This window comes from Ambystoma mexicanum, chromosome 6q (assembly GCF_040938575.1).
Source record: "Ambystoma mexicanum isolate Mex_15411 chromosome 6q, UKY_AmexF1_1, whole genome shotgun sequence".
NCBI lineage: Eukaryota > Metazoa > Chordata > Amphibia > Caudata > Ambystomatidae > Ambystoma > Ambystoma mexicanum.
This window is the reverse complement of record NC_090937.1, coordinates 1,607,414,314-1,607,439,559: the sequence shown is the minus strand read 5'-3', so window position 1 is coordinate 1,607,439,559 and position 25,246 is coordinate 1,607,414,314. Positions and strand designations below refer to the sequence as shown.

Below are 25,246 nucleotides of genomic sequence, written 5' to 3'. Positions count from 1 at the left end.
ATGGCATTAGCCCAGACTCCTGATTGTTGAAGGGGTTGCAGTCATGGGGACTCCGTGCAACGTATGTTTTGGTCATGCACTTTGTTGAAAGATGCGTGCAGTTCAGTACTCTCTGTAATACACACATGCAGGGGTGTTCACCCGAGTTCCTCTCCGCCTCCTTTACATTTGGTAAAAATGTTGATGTTGGAGCGAAGGGGAACCTGAAAAGAAATGAGCACACAACTCCATAAGCTACATTTATTCCATGAGAATAAAAACATCCTCTGAGCATGCAATCATGGGAAAGATTGTTATGGCAACTATGTATGCATGTCAAAAATAGCTTCAAGAACATATGACAAGCCCGGGCAGCAGATTGCTTGTGGTCTTTACTTGGAAACTGTACTTGAAATGACGCCCTGATTAATGATCAGTATCTCTGCATGGTTAAAGGGACACCATTGGATATAGACACTTTATTGCACTCCTTGGCTTTACCTTTACTTTATCTTTACTATAGTTCTATTGTTACATCGTTACATGTTATTCCTCTGATGCTTTGTGTTTGCATTGATCTGGGATGATCCCTAATGCGTGTGCTCCGGGATCAGATTGCCATTGAATGTACATATTTCCACATCCCTGGAACCGGATTAGGACACTGGAAGATAGTTGAATGGATTATTGCCATTAGGGAATTATATCTTCCTCCTGATTGCTAATACACAGTCGGTTTTCCGTGCCATCCGGATTCTTGTATTTTAGATGGTTTTGATCGGGAAGATATTGGGCCTCATTATAGCCCAGGCGGGGCGGGGTGAACGGCGCCGGTAAAGGTGCCGGCGCTGTCAACCCCGTCCCGCCTGATTACGAGGTCCCCTCACGGGGGAGACAATTCTAATAGAGTAAGTGCATATAAGAAAGTAAGGGGAGGAGGGGAGGAGATAGGAAAAGGGAGAGGGGAGGGGAGGAGAGAACAGAGAGTAAGCAATCAAAAAGAGTGGAGAAGCAAGAGGGGAATTGATAGGAGCAGATTTATCTGCTAGAAGTTGCTTTTTGGTTGTAATTTTGTTTTGAAGTAAATCAATCTTGGCAGCTAGAGTGTCTTGGATAGTGGTACACCACTCTTTGCTGGTATTGGTGGAGTTTGTGGCTGGGGCTGGATTTCCCAATTCTTTTAGGATTGAGAGGAATTCTTTTGAGTCGGACACAGCGTTACTGATCCGAGCATTATAGGCATTCGCTTTATGGGTCATAATAGCTGTTTTGTAGGTCTTTTTCACTCTCTGTTGTGCGATGTTTTCCTGAAAGTTTGTTCAAGGGCGCGTTTGGTTCTCCTAAGTGTGACAAGATCATCATTGAACCAAAAACATGATGGTTTGTCGGAGCGTTTAGTTTTGGTGGTGAGAGGAGCTACGGCATTGATGGTAGAGGAGAAGCAGCTATGGTAAGCCTCTGCTTGTAGGCAGGGGTTGTCATTGGAAATAGACAATGTATCTAATACTTTGGAGAGCAAAGCCACTAGGGTTTCGGGTGTGAGGATTTCTGGTTTCATAGGAGTTGGTGGTATTGGGATTGGTTTGAGGGGGTTCATTGGTGCTGATGGTGAACTTGATGTTATAAGGGTCTGTCCAGTCTAGAGGAGAGATAGAGTCGATGGAAGTATCTGTGTTGAGAGAGAGAATCCAATCTAGGGTTCATCCTTTGATGTGAGTGGGAGCATTCACTGGTTGGATAAAGCTCATATCCTTCAGGGAAGAGTGTAGTGCTTCTGCTTTAGGGTCTAGGCTATCACTAAATGCTAGGTTCAAATCTCCCAAGATGACGCATTTGGTGTTGGGCTTGATGAGTGTATCTAATAGTAAAGGGATGTCTGTTTCAGGATGGCTGTTGGTGTTAGGAGCTCTAAAGATAACTACTATGTTGATAGTTGTTTTATCATTTATGGGAAGTTTGGCGAGCAATATTTCGTAACCTGCAATGTTTTCAATGGGGCATGGTCTTAAATGGAGTTTAGTCTTGGCGATGATGGCAACACCACCTCTTGTCGATGATGGCAACATCACCTCCATGCAAGGGGGTCCTATCCGTTCTGAGGATGGTATAGTCTGGTGGAATTAAGAGAGTTGGCATAGTACCCTCTACAATATTAATGCCCTCCAATATATCATAGCGGCTTGTAAAGCCAGGGTATAAGACAGGCTGCATCTTTGCTTCATTGACTTCAGAAAAGCGTTCGATACAGTCTCCAGGACTCCACTCTGGACTAAATTGAGAAAATGGGGAATATATCTCTCATTACTCTACTTTCTGATTTTCCTCTGCACAGATACATCTGTGGTTGTACGTTTGAGTCAGGACGGTGAGATTACACAAGAGATCTCGACTAACACTGGAGTACAGCAGGGCTGCGTTTGAGCTCCACTGCATACAACCTGTATGTTAGCAAGATGGATACTGCCATCAGTACTCAATATGGATACTTCTATCAATGTGGCTCACAATTTCCCTCAACGACTAGGTACCGTACACGTCGCATGGATTGGATATGCGGATAATACTGTGTTGTTGGACCGTACCCCCATAGGATTCCAATATTCATTGGAAGCTATCCACATATACCCGGCAGAATAATCTAAGAGTTAATATTTCCAAAACAAAGGTTTTGATGATTGGTGGCAAAGTTAAGAAACCCACCTTACAATGGACATATTAAAATGCCCTTTTTGGAAGTTGTGGACAAGTATATATATCTAGGCTTCCCGATCTGCAATTCTCTTTCCCTGGATTTTTACGGTAACTACATTTGCTTTAAAATATTGAAGAAATGGCTTTTATTAAAACGTTTTGTTTTTAAGTAGGGTGGTTTTAATATTGACTGTTTAATCTCCATTTACCGCTAGAGTATAGTTCCAGGAGTTTTCTACGGGTTGATTTGATTTGATTTCGATTTTAATATTGCTAGAGCGCATATCCCCATGGGAACCTGGCAGCGGACTATGAATAAAATAAGGTACCTGCTTCAAACTGGCCACAAAGATTGTTTAAACAGATACATTTTCAGTTGCTTTTGGAACCTGGGTAGGGAATTGATTTGACACAGATGTACTGGAAGGGAATTCCAAGCACGAGGGCCCGCATGGTCAAACTGTCTATCTCTCAAATGGTTGTTCTTGGAAAAGGTATTACTAATAGACCATGTCCTATAGAACACAGGGTGCGAGTGGGACAGTGGGGTATGATTTTAGGTGACAGGTACGTTGGAGAAAGCCCATGAATGCATTTAAAAACCGAGGCATAAGATCTTAAATGCCATCCGCTGTTATTCATATAACCAATGGAGGACTCTCCGGAACTCTGAAATAGATGTTTTCCATGGCACTGCAAAAATCAAGCGATGTACTGAATTTTGAGCCACCTGTAAGTGCTGCAGTTGGTATTTTGGGATTCCTGACAACAGAGCATTGCAGTAGTCCAATTTATAATTGGCAAGAGTGCCTACTACAATGGGACGGTCGTTCTTAGAAATCAATGAAAGCACAGGTTTTAAAAGTTTCAATTGATAATAGAAAGACTTCAGAATATGATTGACTTGTGAATTACAACTAACACTTGACTGCCAAATACAACCCAGATTCTTTACAGACTGTGTATAATTGGTTGCGGTCTGGAATAAAATAGGGCAGGGAACCGAGAGTAACCTCTTCTTGTGGGCAAAGATATTAATCTCGTTTTTCGAGGGATTCAGCTGGAGTTTATTTTCCAACATCCAGAGTTGAATCTTTTCGGTGCACTTTGCAACTCGCTCCACTGCCTCCAAAGGTTGCTTTAGACAAATGTTGATCAGTGTATCATCTTCATGTGAATGGCACTGTAAGTCAAATTGTGTAAAAATATTAAGCAGTGGGTGGATTTAAATATTAAAAAGAAGAGGTGGCAGAGATGACTCCTGCAGCACTCCACAAGTATCTGGTAGTGCTTCTGAACAAATAGGGCCCATCCTAACCAGTTGAAATCGATCAACATGAAATGAGTCAAACCATTCAATGGCTTCCTTACATACATTTACCAAAGACGTCAATCTAGGTTTAAGTATGGCTAAATCAACTGTATCAAAGGCTGCCGACAGGTCCAGCATGACAACCGTGCTGATGTCACCTTCGTCAGCAGTCTCCAGGATATCATTCTTGATAGCCAATAAAGCTGTCTCGTGCCATGACCTGGCCTAAACCCCAATTGGAAACCAGAATGTTATTTTCTTCCACATACCTCTGCAACTGTGAGGTCAAAACTTTCTCAAAAATGTTTGCTGGCCAGAGATGACCAGCAATTGGACGATAGTTTAAAAGAATGATATGGCCCAATGTGGGCTTCCATAGCAGTGGAGTAAGGAATAACTTCTTTAGTTCCAGTCGTACACAGCCCTGAGTCAGTGAGGCATTAACCAAGGTGTGAATGGGATTGCTAAGAGCTTGCGCATGTTGTTTGGCCAGATAGGCCGGAATAGGGTCATAGGGAAAATTAGGTGGTTTAAGATTGATGATAGGTTTCTCTATAATTCAGGTGCAGTCACCGTTTCATCCCTCACCTGGTCAATAGTGACCAGTCACTGTAGTAGAATCTATATTAGATCTAACCTGGCCAATTCAATCGAGCAAAAATAACACATTAAAATCATTAGCCATTTTTTCAGAATTCAGTAACTAAAATTTAGATAAGTAGGATTACAAAATTACTAATTGTCCTAAAAAGGGATTCTGGTCTGTTATCTGCCAGATGTATCTGCTTCTGAAGACAGGGATATTTAGCCAGTATAATCTCACTCTTATAAGATTTTAATGCAAGCTTACCTTTAACAAGATCAGGTTCAGCTCTGTTCCTAAATAATTATTTTTCGTTCTCTGGTACAGAACCTTAAAAGATATGAGGTTTTCACTAAACCATTGGTTATTAATTATATGTTGATCTATTTGCACATTTACATCTATTTCTAGGCTGCTCTGTTCACTGTAAATTATTGAATTGAATGTGAATGAAAAGAGAAAGAAAGAGGAGCAGTTTTTTACAATAGTTTTTTTATTTTTAAGTACTGATTTGTGTTGTTGCACTGGTTTTATTTCACTCTGAAATATGTATTTTTACTTTTATGTACTCATGTTATTTAATGTTCACGTATGTCTTTGTATGCTTCTTTTATTGCAATGGCCAAAGGTTTGTTTATAACCAATCACACTAATAAACATTTATTTTATAAAGTTATTAATATGCTATTAAATATTATTATTGTGGGGTTTTGGGCACATTAATGTATACTGGAATATAACCTGAATGAACTGCAGACATTTTTTTGTGAAAAGTTACAAAAAGTAAAAGTGCAACATTAATAATAATTAACAGATGCTATACATGCAAATGAAAAAGAGACCTTTGAATGATGCATATTAATTAATTTCCAACCGTTATATAAGCGGCGCCTTCTTATTATATACATTGTGTAATACATAGAGGTGAGCGGGCAAAGGTTGTGCTTCTAGAGCTCTCAGAAGAATATGGAAATAGTACAATAGGCCCTTATATGCAGCCTGAAACTGCTGAATGTAACAGCGAACCTGTGATCTCCCTACAGGGCCCCAGAGGAAGCTGGGTGTAAAGAGGCGAGCAGTGATCCTGGGAGTAATGACCGCAATCAACATCTTCATCAACATCGTGCTCTTCCGAGTGGGTAAGCAACCTATATAACATCCTCTCATGTAGCTCCCTTCTTCAGCCACTTTACATCCCCTCACGACTCGTCTCTGAGTCCTTCCAAAACACTCTATCTGTTAGACATCCTATGGTCTCTGCCAAGTACTATACCAACCTTTAAGGCTTGTCTTCCAGTCCAGCAGCTTCAGCTAATGCTGCAGGTCCGGGATCAACTATACACAAGTGTCATAGTGCCACATTTACTAGCAGATCTAACCCTGCAGCAGTGCAGGTATCCATCTTATATTAGTGAACTAGAGTCACACGGGCCATCATGTGTAACTCCTACTGTGGTGATGCGTGCACTAGAGTCTAAAGGACCATCAGGTCCAAATCATGAAGATGTGCAGGGAGCACCACTATGAGTGTCCCCGAGACTAATAGCGCAGGGGTCATCACTATGCTAGTGCCCAAGAGCTTCAAAGACCTTGATACCTACCTCCAAATGCACAGCAAGGATCACCACTATAAGAGAGTACCATACCATCACAGTCACACTTCCTCTGCAGTACAGTATTCACCAGTACACTAGTGTACCAGAGCAACATGCCTCATCATCAGACAATGTTGGAACTAGACTCCTTGGCATCAATATCGATTCTATAGTCAACAACCATCGGAAATCTATACAATGTATTGTGAGGACTAAATAGATATAGTATTCCTCATAGTGATCCATTACCACGGGCTGTCAGTTAAACTCACCAACAGAACGACCAAGAGAAGAGGTGAAAGTTGCCGATGAATACGCTATGGACGTTCAAGGCTCATGATCCCACAACAGCTCGGACCGCGAATCACTTTGCTTCACACCACCTTAATGCAACACATTGCTTACAGAGAACCTAGCAGATGTGGTTGATAACCGTTCAGTAGGCCGTCAATGCCTTACCATATGAAGAGACTTCCATCTGTGGCTGGAAAAGGGAGAAACACGAACTACAACATTATTCTATGTAAACATGGCTTCTTAAATTTCTATCATTTAGCTAAAGGACCCATTCACGTCGCTTGACATTTTCTCAGTGACATCTTTTGCTGATAGAGTTTTGCCACAGTATATTCACAGGTCATTTATCCTGTTGTAACCACCTCACCAATCTTTTCTCCTCAACATTTAAGCACCATCGCTAGTACCCCTTAAACATTAATCATGCGTTGAAAAGAAATCAAACTTGCTGTGATTCTTGGAAAACTGCAAGACCCCGAACCTCAGCTAATGAGTTGAAACAAGACAGGAACTGCAGACAATTTATTTAATGCCATTAATACCTGCATATCCGACACCACAAACAATATGGCCACAAAGAAAGCTTTAATCTTTACACGAAAATATATTAATTGATTTCATGAATCTTTTTTAACGTGATTTATACTAGGCACCAGTCTCTAAGCACCGGACCAGGATTTTAACCAGTGCTGCTCTACTTTGTCTTGCTTCAAAGACAAACACATTGTCCCTGAACTATACTCATGGCCTAAAAAGCCAACAAGCTTCCATATGGTTCACTCTGAAATACAAGCTCCTTAATAGAGAAAATAAGAGTTTTGAGCAATCTGTTGAGACAATTGCCTACTATCTGTCATACTCTTACGTCCCGTGCCCTTTCCTCCATACTGTATGGGCGTCCCTTCCAAGGGACGGGATACGGAACCTTTTTCACCAGAAAAAACCTTCTTCCCTTTTAAATTTAGAGGTTCGCGGGGGTGCGGCCCAGGGAGCATGTGCTGCCCTGACTCCGCCCTCCGGCACTACACCTCAGTCCCCTTTTCCAGGTTGATGGGAACAGGCCGAATTCACCAGCGCCCCTGGGTTTGGCTTCGCCCATCTAATTCCACGCAGGGATACTTCTTCTCTTTGGCTTCCAGGAACGCAGATCCAGGCGGCCAGACCGCTCGCTGTCTCAGAACCGGCACACGCAGCAAAACGGGGAGGGAGTAAGGGATTTTTCCATTCCCCCTCCTCCGCGACAGCCTCCGAGGGAAAGAAGGCATGACACGGCCCTTCGTGTCCACGTGTCTTCGGTGGGGGGCAGGCTTGCTCTCCATGCACATTTCTGGTGCCAGAATTTCGTGGACCCCTGGATCCTCTCTGTAGTATCGACAGGGTACCGCCTTCCTATCCCAGCCTCTCCTCCCTCCAACCCTCCTCTCCCACAGGTTGGGACAGTAACTCTTTTGGTGGAGATCCGGTCACTCGTAGAGAGCCAGGCAGTGGAGGAAGTCCCAGCCTCCCAGCAAGGCTTTGGCTTTTATCCAGGATTTTCGCCATTCAGAAGAAAAAACAGGTCGGCCTGAGAGTTGTGCTGGACCTTTCCACCCTCAACCTAACCTTACCCCTGCACAAATTCAAGATGGTTACACCAGCTTTTATAGAGGAGACATTGGACAGGGGAGACTGGATGTGCTCCCTGGATCTGAAGGACGCGTACCTACACATCCCGATTTGGCAGCCCCATCGTTCTTTCCTACGGTTCAGGATCATGGGCTACCATTTTCAATACAAGGTCCTTCCTTTTGGCTTCAACTCGGCCTCCAGGGTCTTTACTAGACTAATGAATGCAGTGGTGGTCCTCCTCAGAGCGGAGGGCCTCCACATCTACCCATACCTCGACGACTGGCTCATCAGGGCTTCATCTCCGGAAGCGGTTCACCACTCTTCCCATGCCCTTATGAACACACTGCAAGATCTGGGCTTCTTGCTCAATCTCAAGAAGTCACAGCTGCAGCCAACGTAGATGCTGACATTCTTGGGGCTTCTCTGAGAAAGTGTTTCAGTCGGAGGAAAAAATCTCAGCCATCAAGAGGGTCTTCTGGCAGCGGTCTTATTAGCCATTCCACACACAAGACTAAGGATGAGGAGGATTCACCTACACTTCACGGCCTAATGGAAGTAGGAGCGGGGCTCTCAATCCATGATGATCAGCGTTCAGCGTTCCTCCATCTCTCCACCCGGACCTGACTTGGTGGTCCAGAGACTGCAATCTGCGGATGGGCAAGCCCTTCCAGCTGCCCTCTCCGCAGGCCATCATCACCACGGATTCCTCGCTGGAGGACTGGGGAGCAACTTTGGATGATCTCTCGGTCCACTGCGCCTGGACTCGACAGGAGCAAGAATACCACATCGATTGGCTAGAGCTGAATGCCATCTGGCTGGCGCTCAGGCCATTCCTATCACTTCTCAGGGGCAAGGTTGTCCTCATCCAGATGGACAAATCAACCAGTATGTACTACATCAACAAGCAGGGAGGCACCAGATCCCCTCCTCTGTGCAGACTGGCAATCAGCATGTGGGAGTGGGCCCTGGAAAACGACATTTACCTCAAGACAGTCCACCTCCCGGGGGAATCCAACCTGGAAGCAGAGAGGCTCAGCAGACTGGAAGCGGACAATAACAAGTGGCAGCTAAACAACCTCATTGTTCAGGAGATTTTCAACAGGAGGGGTCACAGGCCAGGTGGATCTCTTTGCCACCTGGCACAACAAGAAGTGCCCCCAGTTTGCATCCTGGCAAGGTCAGGGCCCCGGCTCTCTGGGCAATGCATTTCACCTCCAGTGGACCGGCATGAAAGCCTACGCCTTTCTGCCCACTCCCCTGATTCACAGAGTAGTTTGCAAAATCAAGGAGTCTCTGTCACGAGCCGTGATCTAAAACCCCACTGGCATGCTCACATGCCAGGTACGGTTAAGACTCGAGGTTCAGTTGGGGCCCCAAGGGCCTTGCACTATCTTTTTGGGCTCTCATGGAGTCAGTCCTGGTGCCTTTGGCCTTTGGCGCCAGGCTCATATTCAGGAGGGGAAACCTTCTTGAAGGGACCACTTTTTCTTTGGAGGCCTGCAGCCAACATGGAGGCACCCACACAGTCTAGTTCCTAGAACCAGACTGTGCGGTGTAGTGTTTTAGGGTGTGGTAGCCCGGACTACTTTACCTTGACTTTACTAGAGGGCTATATAAACCACACCCAAGTTATAGAGCATGCTTCACGTTATTCTGCAGCCAGCAGCGTGACGCTCATCGTGTCCAGTGACCAGATACCGCGATCCTTGAACAGCGGATCTGCAGAGGAGACAAAGAACATCATTAGCATTCTATACTTACCCGCAAATTCCATCCGGCCCCAGCCCGTCGATTGTCCATCCAGTCGGCAGCATCATCGGGACACCACGAACGCACCGGAACGAAGCACCTGGAGGGAGAGAGAGAGAGAGAGGGAAAGACAACGTTAAAACAAGTTACTCATGATACTTGCCACAGTCATCACGATAACCTCACCTGGCTGGGCATTTCTTGGCCGGCATCGTTCCGGAACTCTTCACACTCCCGGAAAGACCATCGCGACCTGAAAAGGAATAAATAATACAGGTTAGCAAGTAAAAGACATAACAGCGTCGCACTACGCGCATTACCTAACAAATCGTTGTACGCTCCTGCGTCCTCCATTCTGGCAGGAGCCAGCTCCAAGCTGCGCATTCACCGAACCTCCGTGCACCTAAGGGGGAAAATAAAGAAAAGACATTAATCACTAGAAAGGAAGGCAAGGACATATTAAGACTGCTGTAATCAGACTTACCTTCCTTAATAGACACTCGAATGGGCTAGCACCAGTGAAGTTAACTCTTTTGCTCAAGCTTGCAGAAAACTATGCGCCCCTGCACAGAAGGCAGGATGGAGAGCACGCCAGACATCATGACAAGGTGAGGAGTGGGCCATCATATCGAATCCAGGGGCAGGTGGGAGGAGACTGAATCTGTTCCTAAATCCAGTCCTCCTGTGCTTTCAGGCCCAACTTCCATCGAAGGCGCCATCTGGGATCTGGAAGGGTACCAGGGCAAATCCAGCAACCAGGGCAGAGGGTCGTCCCCGTGGATAACAGGTGAGCGTAACAGTCTCGGCAACTCCTAATCATTCTAATAGCTCCATGGTGGCCGGCCAGGACATGGTTTTCGGAGCTGCTCAGTCTCTTGGAAGTGCCCGCGATTCACCTCCCAACAGGCCCAGCACATCGTCTGGCTCAGCTGGGGGATCAGTCATCCACCCTGCGCCAGGAAAACTAGCCCTCACAGCGTGGTACATGTGCAGGTAATGCTTTGCCACTTTAGCCTCTCACAGACCAATCTGGAGATCATACAGGGCACCAGGAGCAAAGCTACCAGGGCCCAGTACAAAAGCAAATGGCCCAGATTCTGCCACTGGGCAGACTCCAAGGGAATCAACCCTCTGGCATGCACCTTGGACGACGTGCTCTCGTTTTTGGCGCACCTTGCTCATTCAGGTGTGCAGGTGGACACCTGACGCACATACCTCACAGCCATTGGGGCTTACAGGAACTCAGAGGAGAGTATTTTCTACTCCTCCAAACCTATCGTCAAGAAACATCTGACGGGACTCACAAGGCTCTACCCGCCAGTCAAGAGACCGCACCCGGTGTAGGACCTTAACATAGTCTTGGGCTCTCTGGTGGACAACCCGTTCGAGCCAATGGAGTCCGTGGACATCAGGCTGGTTACCATCAAGACGGCCTTAGAGTCAGTGTAATCCAGGCGCTGGTCCTCTCTGAGCCATATACCACATTTCACAAGGACAAGGTAGTCCTGCAGACACACCCGGCATTTCTGCCCAAGGTTCCATCTGCTTTCCACTTGAACAAGGAAATAGTCCTTCATGCGTTTTTCCCGGATCCCTAGGACGAAGCACAGAGAGTGCTGCACTGCCTGCATGTCAGGCGTGCCCTGAAATTCTACTTGGACAGGACCAAGGGCTTCCGCAAATCGGACGCCCAGTTTGTCACTTTCGGGGGATCAAGACCAGGCTATCAGGCCTCTAAGTCTTCCATATCCCGCTGGATGGTCTCTGCCATCAAAGAAGCATATGAGGGCCAGCACAGGCCTCTCCTGGCCAATATTCATGCCCACGCAGTCAGGGCCAAGGCAACAGCCATCGCATTCAAGCGCCATGTCCCTTGGCAAGTCATAAGCAGGGCGGCCACTTGGGCCTCTCCCTCGGCTTTCTGCAAGCATTACTGTTTGGATGCCAGCTCTAAATCTGATGCAGCTTTCGGACAGGCGGTTCTCAGGAACCTATTTGCTTAAGGAGGGTCTCCTCTCCACCCTGGGACCACAATCAGTTGTAATCGCCCATACAGTATGGAGGAAAGGGGACGGGACGTAAGAGTAATTATAAGTTACTCACCGTAGTGACTAACATACTCTTAGTCCATAGTCCCCTTTCCTCCATACGTCCCACCACCTCCCCCCTAATAATACTGGTGTCATTAGGCTATGTTAAATCTACTGTTAACGTGTCAATGGGGACTGAGCTGTGGCGCCGGAGGGCGGAGTCAGGACAGTGCATGCTCCCTTGGCCGCATCCCTGCGCGCCTTTAGATTTAAAGGGGAAGAACATTTTTCTGGTGAAAAAGGTCCAGTCTCCTGTCCCTTGGAGGGGACGCCCATACAGTATGGAGGAAAGGGGACTATGGACTAAGAGTACGTTAGTCACTACGATGAGTGATTTATAATTTAGTACCCAGCACTGTGCGTCCACGGGAAATACTAAAAGTGGATAGGCTCATTTCCGAGCCATACCAGAGTGTAATCCCCTTTACTCACGAATGTTGTTAGGGTGCCGGGTACACTCTTTTTTTTTAGCCCCTTCTCCTTTTTCCAAGGTGGCCTTATTTATTTTTATTTTTCTCCCATTCATTAGTATGGAGCAAATTGGCCCAAAATGGCACCCTGTTGCTCCGTCCTAATGAAGCAGTACACGTGTGCTAGTGTTCCTAGAACTAGCGCATACCTCGACAAAACCTTTTCAAATGGCAAAAGAAATGCTGCTTGAAAAGGTTTTGTCAGCCATTAGTATTCCAGGGCTGCAAACTCCAGAAAACTAGTATCCCGAGCCTGCAGACCCCGGAATACTAATGGCTATAAGCACCTTGACGGCGGCCTAATACCGCCTGTGGTAATGCCCCCTGGGCCTTCGTTAACTGTAACTATGGGCCACAGGGGCATTACCTTGGGCGGTATTGGCCCGCCGTCTCGGGACTTATTGCCTCAAAATGACATCACCAATAGTTCCAGAATTACAGGGCAGAAACTGTTAAAAAAAAGGCTCCTTAATCAAATCAAATATAACTGTTGCATCATAGCCAAACCTCAATGGCTCCACTGCAGCACATGTTGATAACACAATTCGACAAATTCAGGAGCAGCTAGGTAGCTAGGTAAGAAAGGAACATCTCTCCCAGTCCCAGAAATGAAAACAGCACCAAGCATACCACTTACGTAAGCAATGAAAGTATTTAATTCCTCTTAAATCAAGGGCTTCCTAACCACAATCAATACTAGCAGTATAGCAGGCATGACAGAAGACCAGATATTACTTACCTTAATGAAGAAACTCACACTAGCACTCTCCTTTCAAGCCCCTCTCAACTCTTCCATTGAGCAAGGATCCATTCCTTGCACTTACAAAAGTTTCTACTTCAGGGCTCTCCTCAAAAAACTCACAGCAGATCCCTATGATGTAGCAAACTACCGACCAATATTCAACAAACCAGCCATCAAAAGAAAGTCCTCGAGAAGTTTATTTACCAACAGCGATTAGAACACATCAATAGCAACAACCTCCTCAATGAATCGCAGCAGATATTCAGACCATTAATAGAAGCAGAATTCACACTGTGTTCTTTGCAACAATCTAAAACACAGATGCTAACTTGTCTAGTGCACACATCTTTCTGGACATCTCTGCCACATCGGATACTGTCAGTAATAAGATCCTGCCAAATTGATTAAAGGACATCCTAGTACTCACTAAAACCTGGATAACTCAAAACTATATGGAAATCGCACACAAATCCCTCCCCATCAACTTCAAATTAAAACAAGCCAACAGAGAAGGAAATAGAGGAGGAGTTTCGCTGTTTCATACAAGGATCCCCTAAAGATGTCAACAGCACTGCTTGTCAACATCCCAAACTGTGAATCACTCCTTCTGCACTTTGCCTGAGACCACCAAACCATCCGGTCATTTCTACTCATCTACAGACCACCGACATACAAACCTACTTTCATGGACCCACTTGTGAAGGTTCTAAGTGTTTTTACCGAACCCAAAAGTTTGAGTTCCCAAAAGTTTAATTATTTCTTTTTTTTATGTCCCGCAAATATATATGTGGGGAGAGACCCCCAAAGCCCTCCCTACCTTACCCCTATACATTTTCTATATACTATACCCAAATGGGGGGTGAAACTAGAAACAATGCATCTACTATAATTGGTCAAAGGAGTAACTTGCACAGCAGGGTACACCATAGATATAATCTGGTCATAACTGCACATCTGATGCAGATCCTCTGGACTGACTACCTCATAATACCCATTGTGATCCACCTGCCAACACAAATACTAACTAATCTCCCAAAAACTCCACTAGTTCAGAAAAGAAACTGGAAATCCATAAACTTTGCAGACCTAAACACCAGGATGGAAACCAAAAAACCATCAATTATCCTCTTGGACTCATCCAACATTGCAGAAAGAAGTGAAAGAATCCAAAAAGGGATCACAAAAACACTAGATGACATTGCAACAGAAAAAAACATTCACCCCTTCACTAAAGAAAACAATGTCAAGTTGAATCACACTCCTCCTCAGAGTCATGAAAAAAACATACAGGAAACTAGAACAAGATTGGAGGAAAAACTATGATTAACAGATAAAGAACCACATAACAAAGACAGATGCTACTATAGAAAGCGGCAATAATCAAAGCAAAAAAGAACATATCACAACGAACAAATTACAAACACAAGCAAAACCTAGAAAGAGATGTTCAACATCATCAATGAGCTAAGAAAACCAGCTGCCTCCGACAACACGCCCAAACCCTCACAAAAACTGACCTTGCAGAGCACTTCAAAAACAAAATCACAAACATCTCGCAATTCATCAAAAGAATGCCCAAAAAGAGCAACAACTCCCCTAACCAGCCAATGATGGAACTGATTACAAGACTAAACAAGTAGTCACCAATTTCAATGAAAAATTCACATGCCTAGTGAACAAAAGCAACAGAGCCAACTCACCAGAAGATCCTTCCCCACCGGACATGTACAAGACCATCCTCACTCAAAACACACCTATGGTTAATATGCTTCCCTGCAGAAAGAACAGAAACACCACGGCTAAACACCTTCAATTTAGCACAACCACATGCAGAGTTCACAAGGCTTATCACCCTCAGCACTGATTTTCAACATCTAGAGGAACCCTCTCATCATCCTCATCAAAAGACACCTTCTCGCTTACTACAAATGCACAGGCAACACAAAAATCATCTACAAAACCAATACTAGTGTAGAACAAGACCAAACCATGTCAACTGCCTCACAGAAATAAACCATTGGATGAGCACCAACAACGTTAAACTCAACACAGACAAAACAGAAATCATGCTCACGTTCAATGACCCATTGAACCAACACCACATTCTATGGCCTACCAAAAAGTGCAATCGACCAGAACCTTCCAAAGTGTTTAAAAGTCTCTGAATATTAATGTACATTGACTTCACACTCAAACCACAATGCAGTAGTAAAAAAGTGCTTCTTCCACCTAAACACGCACAATCAAGCAGATACTACATTCTTTACATTCCCACAAAGAACACTCTCCATCATCTCCCTTGTTGTGTCAAGAGTAGACAACACCAACAGGTATTCCCTCAAAATAAAACACACAGCAGGGCACAAATGACTAACATCGCTAAATAACCCTACTAAAAACTCCCCGGCAAACACCAAACTAAACACACGCATACCTCTACCGCAGCAGAAACCAAAATCCACAACAAAGTGCATACACTCAGCAACACCCAACTAAACACAGCAAAATACAGAAAACTAAACCAATTACACACAAATCCTCCCACCCAAAATCATAAAACAACACCACCTAACCCGTATCACATATAAACAAACCCAGCACACACAGTGATCGGTTGGTTTTTCCGAACTGAAGCTACCAGCAGCACATCAAACTTATCTAGAGTTTTCCCTCTTTATCCTACTAATTAAGCCCTTGCAGCGCAACTTCCTTTTCACATCCACCAGAGCGCTTGGAGATCATGAAAATGGCAGTGGTGTGCGTATAAATCACAATAACAGCCTAACATCAGATTAAAAGACACCACTTAATGCTGGATCAATTCATTTCTTACTGACAGGATTGAAGCCACACACATGATCCCCTTCGGGTCATATCCCTGTAAACACGCTTGTGGTGTACTCCAAGGATCTAGTCTATCACCTCTCCTTTTTAACACCTTCCCAGCCCTGCTACTGGAACTTATTTATAGCCTCTATAAAGTCACAAAAAACTCTTTGTTAAATGCACCAGACTTATCACATGCCCTAACCATATACTGGATGATTGTACATGGCACGGTGCAGGCGTAATGCTAAGACTGGCTGTCCCGTGCACACAATTAACATTTCTTAGAAAAAAAGGAGGTTCTACACATGACCACCAGGTTGATTCCCAGTGTGTTCAGGTCCTCCAATCCCAGTTACTGCCAGTGCTGGCATCTTGGTGGCCACCACCTCTAGAATCGGTTGAGGGTTTGGCAAGTCCACAACCCGTGACTTTCTTTGGGCCACCTTGCCCGGTGCTTGATGCTCCCGCACTGCTTCTTCCTGCCACTGACACGCCGTTGCTGTTTGTGACGACCCTCTGCCACAGGGCTTTACGCACTTCAGTAATCTATCTGATGCCGATGAAGGTTAAAGATCTAGTCCTTATGTTTTTCCATGAGGTCCATGAGGAGTTCTACCTCTGCTTATGTACAATTATTGGCCATGTGACCCCCTTCTCCTTCCTTGTCCCACTGGTCCTCCCTTGCCTGCCATTTCTGGGTACTGTGGGCACGAATGTGCCACCATAGACTCCTTCAATACCCCTTACCACTTGTTCATCCTTTTCTCATATGCACGCTTTCTAATCAATGTGTGTAGTCTCATATGTGTTAAAAACAAGCACATATGTTGTTTTCATGTTCATTTGACCCGATGTGTGTTATTTTAGCAGTTTGGGTCAGATGTGACATTAATTGAACGTCTGATTTGCTAATCGTTTGAGATTACATGTGCACAGAGATGCGCAGTGTGCATTTCATGCATGAATCTTTCTGAACGGACGCATCACAATGAGATGTGTCAGGCAGGGGCCTTATCGAGGACCAGGTGAGCCCCGCCCGATAATATGATAAAAGAAATATTGCTAAATTGTCTGCAGTGGTCTGTGCGCTCCTAATCCGAGTGATTTGCCTGCGGCTGAAATTACAGCGGGCAAATCGTTTGCATGAGAAAGGTGCAAACTACCAAAAGTTTGCACCTTTCTCATGCAAACACACATACAAACTCACACCCACATACACATCACACCCATAACACTCCCCCACCCACACCCTCAGCACACCCCCCACCCACACCCCCAATATAAACAAACCACACTTACCTTGTCTTCACGCTGGTTCCCTGCAGCGCCAGTTCCCTTTCACTATCATGAAGAATAGTGAGCGGGGCGATGCGGGGGACACCCCTGCAGCCCCTGTTTTTTTTATAATGCTACCACCAAAGGTTCGAACGTTCGAACCTTTGGTGGTAGCATTTTTAGAACAAAAGGTTCATGCAAACCTTTTGATGCAGGAAAATCGTCCTAAACCTTGCGGTCTGAGTCTTCCCCCTGCCCGCTTCCTTCCCTTCCTGTGTTCCTGCCTCCCAAACTGGCCACATAGCAGCTGATTGGCTCTCCATCCGAGGGATACCAAACAGCGAGGGACTTGCTGCTCCTGCACGGCCATCCGCAATTCCACACTTGAAGAAGCTTTGTCAAGGAACAGGTGAGCCCCCAACCCCATAATTTGATAAAAGAAATATTGCTAAATTGTCTGCAGCGCTCTGTGCACTCCAAGTCTTTCCCCCCTGCCCGCTTCCTTCCCAGCATGTGTTCCCGCCTCCCAAACCACCCACATAGCAGCTGAAGGCTCTCCATCCGAGGGATACCAAACAGCGATTTTGCAGATGACACCCAGATCCTTATCCCACTCGCAGGAAACTATGATTATGATACCAAGAATATACACAAAATATATGCCATAATACAAAACTGGATGGCTCTCAACAGCTTATGCCTCAACGATGAGAAAACCGAGATTCTTAATGTGGGCTTCCAAAGTAAAATTTACACCCTCCATGATGATTACACATCCATTATCATACATGGCACCAAGATTTCCACCTCCAAACAAGTAAAAACCTTAGGAGTTAACTTAGATGCTAGTCTCACAATGACAAAGCATGTGAACACACTATCTTCATCCACCTCCTATACAGCTAAGCTAATTACATTAAGTCATCAATTTTTAACTCCTACTAACTGCATCACCTTAGCCAGAGCGTTGATATTATCCAGGTTGGATTACTGAAACGTGCTCTTACTAGGTACATCTAACTCCAAACTTTGTAAATTACAACTCATGCAAAATAAAGCTTTACGAGCAGCCATAGGCCAGAATCCTTTTCAAATCCTTGTGCATCACCCATAAAGAACTAAGAAAGCACCACTGTATATCAGCAACGCCATACACAAAAAAGAATCCATTAGAATGCTTAAATCGAACAAAAACGCTCTTGTGGCAATCCCCCGATACAAAAGTGCCAGAGCGGGCGAAAGTAGTTTTCCAGTTTTGGCTCCCAAACATTGGAACGCCTTACCCGACAGAATCAAAAAAGAAGAATCATTCCCACGCTTTAAAAAACTCTTACAAACTTGGCTGTTTAATCAATATTAGATAATCTCTTATGTTTTGTGATCTATAGTTTAACCACATTGACTCTGCTGTAACTGTATATTGTGAATATCGCAACTGTTTTTACCTGTTTTGTATCATTAAGATAACTACGCTGTGATACCCGAGGGTCTGGGCGTATAACAAATGCAAAAATAAAAATAAATATAACCCGAATCGACTTTACCTACCCAACAATTAGCCAAACGTCTCTCATCACCCATTCCTGCTGCCATGAAGGTTGTCTTTGAACTTGGCCTTGCAATGTATTCTTGTCTGTGAAAATATAAGGGTGTGCTGGCACGCACTATCGCTTGTTCTAGAACTCCATACCCTACTCTATTTCCATCCTTGGCTCACGTGACAGGAGACCATGATTTGGACCATTTCGCAGAATTTAAATATCTTAAATTAATAAAACTTGGCACGCATGGTGTTCTTTCTTTGCACCTTAACAAGGGATGATTAATCCTCTCACGTTTTACTGCCTTCAAAAATAGATAACCGGCCTTGGCTCCCTTAACTTTGATACCAGACCAAACAGCCTTGCCATTCGCATTCACGATCTCAGCTAATTCTTGCTGCAACACAGTTTTCAGCTTTCCTTCTCCATGTGTCTGGGCTTACTAAATTCATGACTGCGATGTCCAGGTTCTATACAATGGGGGCTCCACCTGCAGTCTTTTAACTGCGTTTAACCAGCTTGTAAGATCACCTAGTCTACTTGCGCTGCTGCATCTGTACAGTTATTTAACGGCTTACATTTTCTACAGTGCGTCACACACATGCACTCTTCTACATCGCATATGAAAGTTTACTCGATTCTTTACTTTGTCATCAGTTTCTATACGGTCCATGCATTCTCTTCAGCCAGTGTTCTCAGTGCATCACGTTCATCTCTTGTGACGTCACCAGCTCTTCTTTCTCTTATTTTCATATTTCTTCAGGGAGTTCCTCCCTCAGATTGTCATCTCTTTGGGAATACATTTGATAGGGTTTTTTTAGTTGGTATCTTCTTTCGAATAATCGCCATGGTATGGTCACAGCTACTGGTGTCAAGCATGGCACCATCTCAGACTTCCAACATACAGGAGATATGGGGACGGGACTTCTTGCAGAGGCATTCAGCTGCTCCTCTACAAGTGTACCCGCCTAGTACCCAATCCCAGTGGCAAACTCTGCCTATTTCCCAAGCAGCAGCCAACTTGTTTCTCGCTCCCACCCCTATCCAGCTAGTGTGTGCAAAAGCATAATTCCACCTGCTAACCAGCAGAAGCAGCTTGCGACAGTGTCCAGATGTGCCGAACAAGGAACGGAGAGCCGTCAACCAGTGTCAACCTACAAGGTTGGCACAATTACTGGTTCTAATAACTCCCTCTCTCTACACCGCCGGCACCAGCAATAATTACACAAACCACACACATCCATAACACTCTCTAAGAACGTCACAGTTAATACAAGCTGATTTAAATGCCTATTGTATCGTGAAACCTAGGCCTTCCTCCCGCTGTACAGGAATCTCAAATCTAGGTATGTTCTCCTTTATTAGCCTATTGTATTGTGTAACCTAGGCTGTTCTCCCTCTATACAGGAATCTCAAATCTAGGTATTTTTCTCGCTTATCAGCGTATTGTATTGTAAAACCTAGGCCGTTCTCCCACTATACAGGAATCTCAAATCTAGGTGTGTTCTCCCTTATCAGCCTATTGTATTGTGAAACCTAGGCATTTCTCCCACTATACCGGAATGTCAAATATTGGTGTGTTCTCCCTTATTAGCCTATTGTATTGCAAAGCTTAGGTTTTCTCCAGCTATACAGGAATCCCAAATCTAGTTGTGTTCTCCCTTATTAGCCTATTGTATTGTGAAACCTAGGCCTTTATCCTACTATACAGGAATCTCAAATCTAGGTGTGTTTCTCCCTTATTAGCCTATTCTATTGTGAAACCTAGGCATTTCTCCCACTATAAAGGAATTTCAAATCTAGGTGTGTTCTCCCTTATTAGCATATTGTATTGTGAAACCTAGGCCTTTCTCCAGCTATACAGGATTCTCAAATCTAAGTGTGTTTCTCCCGCATTAGCCTATTGTATTGTAAAATCTTCTCCCACTAAACAGAAATCTCAAATCTACGTGTGGTCCCTTGTGTGTGCCACCTTGAAAGCCAGGCTTTCCCCACTGTCCAGGTTCATCCAGCTAACCGCTGAAAGCAGTTACCTACAGCTATCTCAAATCTAGATGCCTCATGCCTCAGTCAAATACAAAACCGTTGTATAATTTAGAAAACCTACAGTCATACCAACTGCGCTACCCTCCCCCAACGCTAGTACCCGACACTGTGCTGCTCAGACACTCAACCCACGGAAGGAAGAACACCAAAACTGTAACCCACTACTTGACCAACCATCCAGAACCCTGTGCTAACTACCCGCACCCTAGAGCAAACCAAACCTGGAACCCCCCAACATCTGCAACTCATTCTTAGCAGACACCCCAGCCAACCTACATCAGCAGCCTCAATATCACCACCACCTCTGGATCATAACCAACATATATAGACACAAGCCCAAGGAGTGCACTCCACTATCACACCGCAACACCATCCAAAGCACACACGGTACTATAGGCGGCCTACAACTCCTGTAACCCAAACTTCGAACCTTCCTACCAACAAGGACCCAAGATGATCCGACACAGACCTTGATGCCGCCAAAGAGAAATGGAACAAAGAACAACCCAAATGGATACATGCCCTCTACCAGCAGCAACCGCCACAAATACAGAACACACACCTAAAAATCCCCCAGCCAACAGAACAAACACCACGAGAAAAGAAAAATCCCTATATCTAACACCGTACCTTGCAAATGCCTCACCACCTCAACACCTCCACACTACTGACATGTCCAAGCACGCCAAAAACTCACTAGAACACTGCTGAAAAGAAGAGGCGACCCGAGAAGAGAAAGGAACAACACCAAGGCCCTCACCCCTTATATTACAAAAACAAAAGGACAGCAGCAGCAACCAAATGAAAACATAGAAGATAATGAAGCAGAAGAATTTATCAACCCAACAATCATTCTAACGGATCGTTTCAGTGAGGGAATAGACTGCATGAACCACCAACCAATTTGCGACAACAACACAGAAGAACTGCAACAGAAGAGCCACAGGACAAAACAAGGATTAAAAAACAAACCCAACAACATCAAAAAGATCCATTGCAACCTAATCAATGCTAGATCAATGTCCAAACATGCCATAGAGATCTTCGACCTCCTGTCCGACGGGTGTATCGACATCTTATTCATAACTGAAACACGGCTAGACTACAACTAAAAAATCACCCCGCATAACTGCATCCCTTACAACTTCAAGTGGTCACAAACAAACAGGAAAAACAAAAGAGGAGGAGGATTGCTGGTAGCATACAAGGAACATCTGAAAATCAAAACGGATGAACCACTAAACATCAAAATCTGCGAATCCCTAATCCTTCACCTAACAGCAAACCGCAAAACAAACCTCAAATTTGTTCTGGTATACAGACCACCAACATACGATTCAACCTTCGTTGAAGCTTTCACTGAAGCCATTACCAACCTTGCCATCGAGCAGGAACACCTGATTATCCTGGGGGACTTTAACATCTGATTTAATGAAGAAACAGCTAACTCACAATAATCACTAGCCAAACAACTGAAGACAATGAAACTACATCAGCTAGTCAAATGAGCAACCCACATGGCGGGACATACGCTAGACGCAATCTTTGCAAAAACCTCATCACCACACTGCGCCACTACTACATTTCCTCTGCAGCCAGCACCTCATCATCCCCTTCATTATCACGCTGCCCACAACTACAGACAAACAACCTGACAAACTGCTGACTACCATGAAAAGAAACTGTAGAGCCATCAAAGCCAGCAACTTAACAGAACAACTAGAAATCAACAAACCACCAACGACGACCCTGGACGAAGCTGACCTCGATGGAAAAATAGAACTACTTTATATATGGATGGATGGAACAATCAACGAGATCTCCAAGGAAAAAACATTCACTCCATCGCGCAAAAGAGCGAAAGCAAAATGGATTACCCGACTACTTTTCGCCATGAAAAGAAAGAACAGCAAGCTTGAACTAGATAGACGAAGAAATTACAACTCCGCCGGCATTTCCACTCATACAAAAGGGAAATCCAAAAGGCCAAAAAGAAATACTACGATAACAGATTCCCCAAAAGAACTGTTTGAAATCATAAACAAAATGAGAAACCCATCTGGATGCATAAACACACTGATACCTTCAATGAAACCCATGCAATGACCTCACAGACCACTTCAAAAACAAAATCAGCACCATCCAACAGATTATACAAAGCAGACAAAGCAACCACAACATGCAACCCACCCAACCACCCGAGGATCACCAGAACAAACTTTGATGCTTCCCCCGAATATCAACGGAGACATTTGTCAAGCTGGTAAGCAATAGCAACAAAGCAGGCTCCCCATGGATCCATGCCCCCCAGACATTAACAAGTCAATCCTCACACAAGGAACGCCCATAGAATACTACAGAAACCTTTTCAACCAATCGCTTTCAACAGGGAAAGTATAGCAATCATTCAAATCGGCATACATATAACTGCTCCTCAAGGACACAGCAGGAAACATGGAGGACCTCTCCACTACAGACCCATCTCCAGCATCCCCTACCCAGCGAAAAACACCCATCCTCCTTCTTCCCACTGCTCTTCAACATATATCTGATGCACCGAATCAAGCTCATTAAAATATGTGGCCTCACTTACTACAACTACGGTGACAACACACAGATTGTCTACAAAATACAAGATACATATGAAGTAAACACAACACTGGAAGACTGACTACAAGAACTATATGGCTGGATGAACACTAACAGCCTCAAACCAACCCGGGCAAAACAGAAATAATGATCATATCCAAAAGCGGGGAAAATGATCACTGTATCCCATGTCCAACGGAACTTGCAACAGTACCAACTCCAGCAATGATAGTAAAAAAAAACTGGGATGCCTGATGGACAACAAACTAAACCTTGAGCCACAAGTAAACGCTATAATCAAGAAATGTTTCTTCCTCCTACACACAGCAAAAAGGATCCTACCATTCCTCTCTTTCACCAACAAAACACTCACTATCATCGCACTTATCATGTCCAGAATAGACTATGCCAACAGCATATACCTAGGAATGCCCGAATGACTAGTAAAGAGACATCAGCTCATCCATAACGCTGCAGCCAGACACCTGCTCAAAATACTGCAAAGACAACACATTACCCTTGCGCTGATATTGCTACACTGGCTACCAATAAAACAGCAAATAAAGTTCAAAACGGTGTGCACAACACACAGAGCAATCCACAGCCAAGGAGCAGAGTTCCTAAAGGAGAAAATAACCATCTACCACCCGACAAGACCTCTCAGATCAAGCAACGACATTCGCTTAGAACCAAAACCATACAATAAAAGAAAATTCGGATGATCGTCCTTCTCTCACCTGGCAGCAATCGCCTGGAATCACCTGCCAAAAAACATACGAAACACAAAGGATCATTTGGAATTCAGAAAACTACTCAAAACTTGTCTCTTTGCCCCAGAAACAGGAGGAAACGACTAGAAAGCATTGACCCAACGGTAAACAATAATCCCAGAGAGGAATACATGACCCCGAAGTTAATCTTCCCTAACCAGAAGGTGGGGGTCTCCCCGACCACCCATGTCCACATATCGTTAATCCATAGAGGAAACCTAGGTAGCTAAGATCCCCACACGGGATGTGCAGGGACGGACAGAATCCTCTTACCTAAACATCCGCAACCCAGGGTGGAGGAATACGCTGTCATAAGCCAGGTACACTTACCACTATTGAAACACAGAGGAAAACTGCCACTCCTCAACAGGCCAGCCAACTAGGTGGACAATTTACAATTCCAAACACACAGGATAATCATAGATGTTGAGCACAGAAACGCAAGGACAAAGAGGTAAGAAAATACCTGCAAACCCAATTTCCAACTTTCTGCATACAATTTTCATACAGAAACTCACACAACCACCTCCCGGCACAGCAACACTCACACACTTCACAACATGGCAACAACAGACTAACAACACTTAACCTGGCACAACAGCAAATATGAATTCACGCAGACCTGATGACCGCACTTAAGCTCAGCGAACGGTGCTCACCAAACTCACCAATTCTGAAACCAAACAAGAATGCACAGTGAGATCCTGTATTGGACAGTGGCCCAGAAGAATCCAAGAATGTGTTGCTCTGATTAAACGCGGAAGAATTTAGAAATTATGGGAAACACAAAACTAAAAAAAGGTTAGCTTTGTTCTGACATGTTCTAGGCTTTGATGTAAAAATTGCACCCTCTCATCTGAATTCTACGGTTATCACATGTGAACATGTGGTCCATGGTTAAAAATACTTTAATGTTAGAGTTATGATATGATAAATGGAATGAACACCAAGGCCAGTGTTCAATCTGTCCTTTGTGGTTTAAGCATACAACTCTTATCACAGGCATGTTTGTCAAATATAAAATGATCTGTGCTCGGCTTTATTCAAATTAACCATAAAACCTTCATAGTGCTATTTGTC

The 25,246-nt window shown here is 44.5% G+C and overlaps 1 protein-coding gene across 1 annotated transcript in view; it reads left to right on the top strand.

The window, feature by feature from the left end:
- The window catches only part of LOC138515659 (uncharacterized), a 231,206-nt gene that overhangs the window by 62,709 nt on the left and 143,251 nt on the right, over positions 1-25,246 (top strand). The window contains exon 2 of the mRNA XM_069630344.1: positions 5,609-5,704. Coding sequence (XP_069486445.1) covers positions 5,609-5,704 — 96 coding nt within the window. The remainder of the gene's footprint in view (positions 1-5,608; positions 5,705-25,246) is intronic.